The sequence below is a fragment of the Ascaphus truei genome, chromosome 1 (genome assembly GCF_040206685.1).
Source record: "Ascaphus truei isolate aAscTru1 chromosome 1, aAscTru1.hap1, whole genome shotgun sequence".
NCBI lineage: Eukaryota > Metazoa > Chordata > Amphibia > Anura > Ascaphidae > Ascaphus > Ascaphus truei.
Window position 1 is genome coordinate 421,828,908 of NC_134483.1, and position 7,270 is coordinate 421,836,177.

Below are 7,270 nucleotides of genomic sequence, written 5' to 3' on the forward strand. Positions count from 1 at the left end.
GTCACTACCATTGGTGGAACCACTGTGCGCATGGCAACTATCAGCCATTAGCATCCACTTTATCATGTTATAATCAGCTCATTTATACCATCTAGGGTGTTTAACATCTGGCCCTATTATCTAGAGGTAGCTACTGTACTAGAAGATCCTCTTGCTGTTGCTGTGTAGCACCTGTGTGGTATACCGTGGAATGACTAAATTTCTTTCATGGTAGATTGGGATGTGTGAGGTATACATATACTCATTACACTCTATCCTCACACACTACACCTTTTGTAGGTATATATTCATTAATATACCACTCCCTCCCCTCTCCCCCTGAGGCACCACTTGCAATACCATCTATCATTGCATGGTGCCAGTGTCCTATAGTCCTCATCTTCCACCCCCAATATCTTGGAGGGGGTTTATATTAACTCAATATTTGATTTAATACTATTTTTAATCATTAAACTTTAGCATTGTGTGTTTATTTCACTCCTCTTTGTATACATTTATTTAAGTTATTATTTAATTTCTTTACACCGTTCTGTCCTTGAGTGCTAGTTGTATTGGGGTCTCTCTCGCTTGCTAAGGCAAGCAGCATTTTTTGTCCAGTCCTTCTTACCCCTGGCACCTACACTTATATAGACTGTAGCAAGAGCTATTTCCTTTCCCTCCCTTCCCCTCCCTTTCCCTTACATTATTACCAATGCTAATACCACCTTTTACTGGTGTAACTGGAGTAACTCCTGTTACTAGTTTTAAATACTGGGGCATATGGTTTAACTCCCATTTAACATTTGGGATGCACATTGGTACCCTGACATCCAAAACCTAACCAAACTAGGTGTACTTTACAGGAACAAATCCTCCCTAAGTCTGCTGTCAGAAAGCATATGACACAGCAGATGATAATGCCAATTATCGACTATGGAGACATAGTATACAGCTCGACCCCCCAAACCTACCTTAGCAAACTTGATACTATACCCTCTACACTTCAATATGCCATTTAGTTCTCCAATGCAACTACAACACTCATCACTGCGAGATGCTCAAAGAACTAGATTGGTCATCACTCGAGTCTAGGCGTAAGGTTCAGCTCTCCTATCTTGCCTTGAAATAATTTCTGGGAAAGCTAACCGTCTACCTGAACAAGCTCTTCACCCCTAACACATGCCGCACTTATCATCTGGGATCTGACTCCAAAAGACTGTTTATGGTCTCAAGGTTCAACAAAGTATCTGGCTGCTCCTCCTTCTCTTACTGTGCACTTCAAACCTGGAACAATCTACCCGAGACTTTCACAGCCACCGCCAGACTAAGGGCCTCATGCAGTAAGCGACGATTATGTGAAATCGGCAAGCTTATCGATTAGTCATGTTATTGGCGTTTTTCCCTCTCCGTATGCAGTAAGTGCCGAATACATTCAAAATCAACCAGAAAACAAATCCGCCCACTCTCACGATGATGAGCCGATCACACACAGGTGTATCGGCGTGCGTGGCGGGGTGCTGTTAGGTTGCACAATCACAAATCTTGCTGAATCAGGCGAAACAAGCATGTTTTTGATTGCGCGCCATATTTAAAGGCAACGTGTACTGCTAATCATTCTCTGTGTTTTTGGGAGAGAGAGAGAGAGAGAGACGCACAGAGCTGGACGATTGAAGATTTGCATATTGACTGAGAGACTTGTTGTGTATTGGGTGAGCTTTGTCCTTTGTTGTTTTGTTTACATCTTTGTCTTGTTTTATATGTGGAAGTGGGTCGTGTGATTGCCTGTACATTTCTTGTCTGTTTTTTGTGAGTGCTGGAAGTATGCCCGCAAAGCGTGGGAAGAGTGATGCTGGTGGGAGTGGGAGTGCTACTCGTGGGAGTACGCGTCGGAGTGAACGTACTGTTCAGGGGAGTGATGTTGCTGGTGCACCGAGTGGTGTTGCTGGGAGTGGGAGTGCTGTTGCTGGGAGTGGGAGTGCTGTTGCTGGGAGTGGGAGTGCTGTTGCTGGGAGTGGGAGTGCTGTTGCTGGGAGTGGGAGTGCTGTTGCTGGGAGTGGGAGTGCTGTTGCTGGGAGTGGGAGTGCTGTTGCTGGGAGTGGGAGTGCTGTTGCTGGGAGTGGGAGTGCTGTTGCTGGGAGTGGGAGTGCTGTTGCTGGGAGTGGGAGTGCTGGTGCTAGGAGTGTGAGTGCTGGTGCTAGGAGTGTGAGTGCTGGTGCTAGGAGTGGGAGTGCTGGTGCTAGGAGTGTGAGTGCTGGTGCTAGGAGTGGGAGTGCTGGTGCTGGGAGTGCTGCTGGTGGCGCAGTTGCTGATGGGGTGTCTGGTGGTGGCGTGCTTGCTGGTGGCCAGCTTTTGGAGGCTCTTCCATTGGAAGAAGGAGAGTCCAGTCAGCACCAGCCAAGCTCTGACCCTAAACCTGCTCGGAAAAAACGTGTGGAGAAGCCACGTAATCCTCGCTTCAATGACCAGGAAAATAGGGCTCTTGTCACTGGCATTCTGGAGCACTATGACAGTCTCTATGGACATTTAGTAGGTAAGTGTAACTTTACATTTATTATTCAAATACATGTGATCCTAGGTCATCTGAGTTTTGTTCATATGCAAATATGGGTACACAATATCTTTCTATGTTCATTAGTGTGGAAACACAGCTTTTTATCATGCCTTACAAGGACAAATAAACACAGGCGGTCAATTTGCCAGAACTGCATACAATATGAATGCAACCTTGCTTACATGTATAGGTTTAGTAGTGAATGCTCATGTGCTGCACATATTACACATAAAACAGCATGTTTGCTATCTCTTGGAACAGCTAGCAGTGTAGGAAACTGGTGCTTATATTATTATTAATTTACCTCATATCTTTTATATGTTTTTCAAGGGCGGACAAGTGCAGCAAGCAAAAAAGAAATGTGGGACACAATAGTCATTGGTGTCAATGCCTGTGGGAATAGTGTCAGGGACAAGTATCATTGTCGGAAAAGATTTGATGATATTAGGTCCAAATTGAAAAAGAAAATACAAGACCAACGCGTGCATGCTACTGGCACTGGAGGTGGGCCCACACCACAACGTCTCATATTGACTCCATTGGAGGAGCTGCTTCGGCCAAAATTACTTACCGTCGTCGTGGAAGGCTTGGCTGGTGACCGTGACATTGGAATTTATCCGTCACAATTTCCAGCAGGTGATAAATATTACTGTACTAGGCGTGTCGTTGCTTACAGTTATTTTGCATAGTTACACTGCTTTTTATACTGTCTTCACAATATAAGCATACCTGCATCTATATATGTATATGTCTGATTCTGTATATATATATCTCAAAATAGACATATATGTAGTAGTCCTACTAAAAGCAGTAACTAATATAGCACGTGCCATTGCGTGCTCATTTACATGTGAATTCCCAAAATGCATAGCTGCAGTGGAAGCAATTGATGGTGGGCGAAGATGGGGAACAACAGGGTAGTACACATGTGTAACACATGTTCATGAGAAATTATTAGTAGCTACAGGTACAGAACAGAAATATGTATCATATTATTGTGTATTTTATTGATTTTACTCCGACAAACATGACATTACTGCCTATTTTAAGCATGCATCAAAGAAATTACATGTAACGGCCTACAAACATCACTGGCACTAACACATCTATAGTTGCTTATGAAAAGGTCCATTTTTGCTTTATGTCATATACAGACAGCATAATGAGGCACACGTATCATATGTTATGTCATTGTTTTCATAACTTAAACACTGCAGATGACTACTTAGCTCATCTACCATTGTGTTAAAGCAGCTGCAATTAATATCTCATCACAGCATATACTTCAACAGAGGGGGTGGGGTTCAGCACACACACTAATTACAGCCTCATTTCACGGTCAACTTAGTTCACACCATTTGCACCTGTTTCAAGTCATTGAAAGGTGTGGCTGATTAGGCTTTTTGGGGAAGGGAATACCTTTCTTACAACCTGAATAGCACAACTGAAGTTAATCACACTCATTTGAAAGCTTAACTCTAGCTACTAAATGCCCCAACAACTCATTACTTATCAAAGCGTATGTCACACATTAGTTCACTCATATCTATAGTTGAACTACTATGAAAGACACATTATCACACACTGCATGTGTTGTCTTGTTGAGTCACAGCCACATTCAGGTGTGCCACATCTTCGATTAATGTACCACACATATCCTCTACCAAAAACAACACTTTTTGCAATATGACCACCTTCATGATAACCATTGTGAATGGTCATCTCATGATAGTTATGTACATTATGATACTGATATCACTACACAACATATGATTTTTAGGTACAAATTTAATGTATTTTTCCTCACGCATTACTGCAGAACCATAGTATGTTGTATGTTAGGGAACTCAAAAGTTCTAAGTACACAGGCATGTACATTGTTATTACAACTATTTATGTTCACTTTCACACACACATTTTGGGAAATGATGCTGTTAGATACTCATAAATACAGAACATACAATAACTGTTTGTTCAATATTTACACATGTAAATGTAAAACTAATGTTATTGTTATATATAGTTGCCCCTGGAGGACATGTGTCACCTGAGATGGAACAAGTGTCTTCACCTGGGTCAGCCAGCTCAACACTACTAGAAGGTGAGTGTATCATTTGCTGGCCATATAATATGTGCTCTTCTATATGTTATGTTGTCATGTGCATTATTTGTTTTGCACATCTTCTTTAAATAGGATTACTTAGTGTCAGTGAAAATTAAGTGTAAGGCAACATGTATTGTGTTAGTGATGTTAATTATCATGTAGGACTTCTGAGTTTAGAGCAACTTTTCATTCATTCATATTTCATACTGAGTCCAAACATTATTCGTAAGTCAAGGTAGTTTTTAATGAGGTTATAAAACGTATGCTAACATGTTAGGTGTTACTTAGGACACAGTACAATTACATAGTAACACAGCATACATTAACATGCCATTTAATAATGTGTACATTTCTTTTTAGAACATCATGGTGATGAGGATGATGAGTATGATGAGGATGACGCCACAGAAGAGACTGAAATACAATCATGTGACCATGAAGAGGTGCCAATAGAAACTGTTGTACCGCCAAATCGTCCATCAACTTCCACATACGATGCAATTGTAGCTTCAGAGGGAAAAATAGTGGACGCAGAAAATCGTCGCCATTCAGACATGATGACAGTGCTGGAAAGGATGATTGGACTGCAGGAAGAAACAGTATCACAATTGGCACATCTCCACAGAGTCTTCATTGAAGTGCCTAAACAGTTGCAAAAAATCAACACCTCATTCGAAGCATTAGTTGTTCAGCAAACACAAGCTAATTACTGGAGAATGACTAATGTACCACAATTCAACACCTCCCAGCCAGGATCTGTTCATGCAGGTCAGTTTTCACCACATTCATCTGATATTCATTCACCAGGCCCAAATGTTACCGGTCAAGTAGCAGACATTGCTGTGCAGGTTCCTGATGACATCCTACCGCTGCCATCTGTACAAATTCAGCAGCAGACACCTACAAAGGAGGCGACAAAAACAAAACAAGACACACATGAAACAGACCAACCATCACTTGTGCAGTGTCTACCAACTTGCTCACATGTGTCACTGGGCACAAGCCCTGTCCGTGAACAGTCACTACCCAAAAGCCCTGTAGGTGAGTCGCTGCCCAAAAGCCCTGTAGGTGAATCGCTGCCCAAAAGCCCTGTAGGTGAGTCGCTGCCCAAAAGCCCTGTAGGTGAATCGCTGCCCAAAAGCCCTGTAGGTGAATCGCTGCCCAAAAGCCCTGTAGGTGAATCACTGCCCAAAAGCCCTGTAGGTGAGTCACTGGCCACAAGCCCTGTAGGTGAGTCACTGGCCACAAGCCCCGTAGGTGAACAGTCACTGGCCACAAGCCCTGCCCGTGAAGTGCCAGAGGCCACTCAAAGTGGCTCTGTTGTGCCTAAAGTTGGTGGCAAAAGAAAAAGGAAAATTCAAGAGACAACAAGCAGGCCTGTTACTCGCTCGCAAAAGGAACAAAAAAAATAAATGTTATAATTCAGAAAATATGTCTTTGGCCTTGTTTTGTTGACTTCAGATTATCTAATTACTATTGTATGTATGCTGAAGACTGTGTTGTTTCCAAACTTTCAACTATGTTCTTGTACACGTGAAGTTTTGGAAATGTTAACACTCATAATTAATTGTGTTATAAATATTTATGTTGTAATCGTCTGTTCAGTAATGGTCCACCAGGAGCCAGTTGCTAAGTTTAGAGAAGCTGCCATTGACTTTGCAGCAAAACATTGCATTTGGGTGTGTTAATTGATGTAAGAATTGCATATGCATATTAGTCACATGCAATTATTAAAACACCTAAGTAAGTGCAAACATCTTTCTTGTACGTGTACAGCAGGATTATGTGTAAATTATTACTTACCTTTGCCTTGCTTGGCCATTGTAATTTTGTCCTTTAATCAGTTGTGTGTTCGTTTCTATAACATCTCAGAATGTATAATAATATATATACACACACACACACACACACTGAGTGAGTGTGAGTGTGAGTGTGTGAGTGTGTATATATATATATATATATATATATATATATATATATATATATATATATATATAGTACTATATAAACTGGTATACACAAACTAATACACTTCATGCTTCCTTGTGAAAACACTATTTTAATAATACAGGCCTAATGTTTGAGAAATATCCTAAGTATGAGACTCTAACAGTATTGTGCTTAAACAAATGTTTATTACTTAATTCAATCATGTTTCTCACCATTTAAATAGGTTTCATACAAGGTATACTTAATGCCATCAATGTTGTGTGTACTCCTGCAATATAAAAAAAAATAAAATATTATATATAAATATATATATATTTTTATAAGAGATATATTTATATATATATATATATATATATATATATATATATATATATACACACGTATTTAAACTCATGCAGACAGGGAGTTAACCAGACTTTCACATACACACAGAAATGTAAGCGGGGAAAAAACATTTCTTTTTGCAGGTGTGTTTTTACTGATATGCCTGGCTAAGAAATATTTTCACACACTGGTCTTTGTTAGTTTTCAAAAAAACACTATGTGAACGCATTCACAGTCTAGGGATGTTTTTCACAAACGAGATAAAAGAAGGAGAAATGTTTCTCCCACAGTCCCATATCACGAACCACAACTGTTAACCCAATTAGACAAACAAATCCAATTGGCGTTTGAAATAAGGAGTC

The 7,270-nt window shown here is 40.5% G+C and overlaps 1 protein-coding gene across 1 annotated transcript; it reads left to right on the forward strand.

The window, feature by feature from the left end:
* The first annotated feature begins 4,457 nt into the window (after window positions 1-4,457).
* Window positions 4,458-6,068, forward strand: LOC142471434 (uncharacterized). Its single transcript, XM_075578241.1, has 2 exons — window positions 4,458-4,631; window positions 4,995-6,068. The coding sequence occupies exons 1-2, from the start codon at window positions 4,535-4,537 to the stop codon at window positions 6,044-6,046; spliced, it is 1,149 nt and encodes a 382-aa protein (XP_075434356.1). The 5' UTR covers window positions 4,458-4,534; the 3' UTR covers window positions 6,047-6,068.
* The last annotated feature ends 1,202 nt before the right edge of the window (window positions 6,069-7,270 follow it).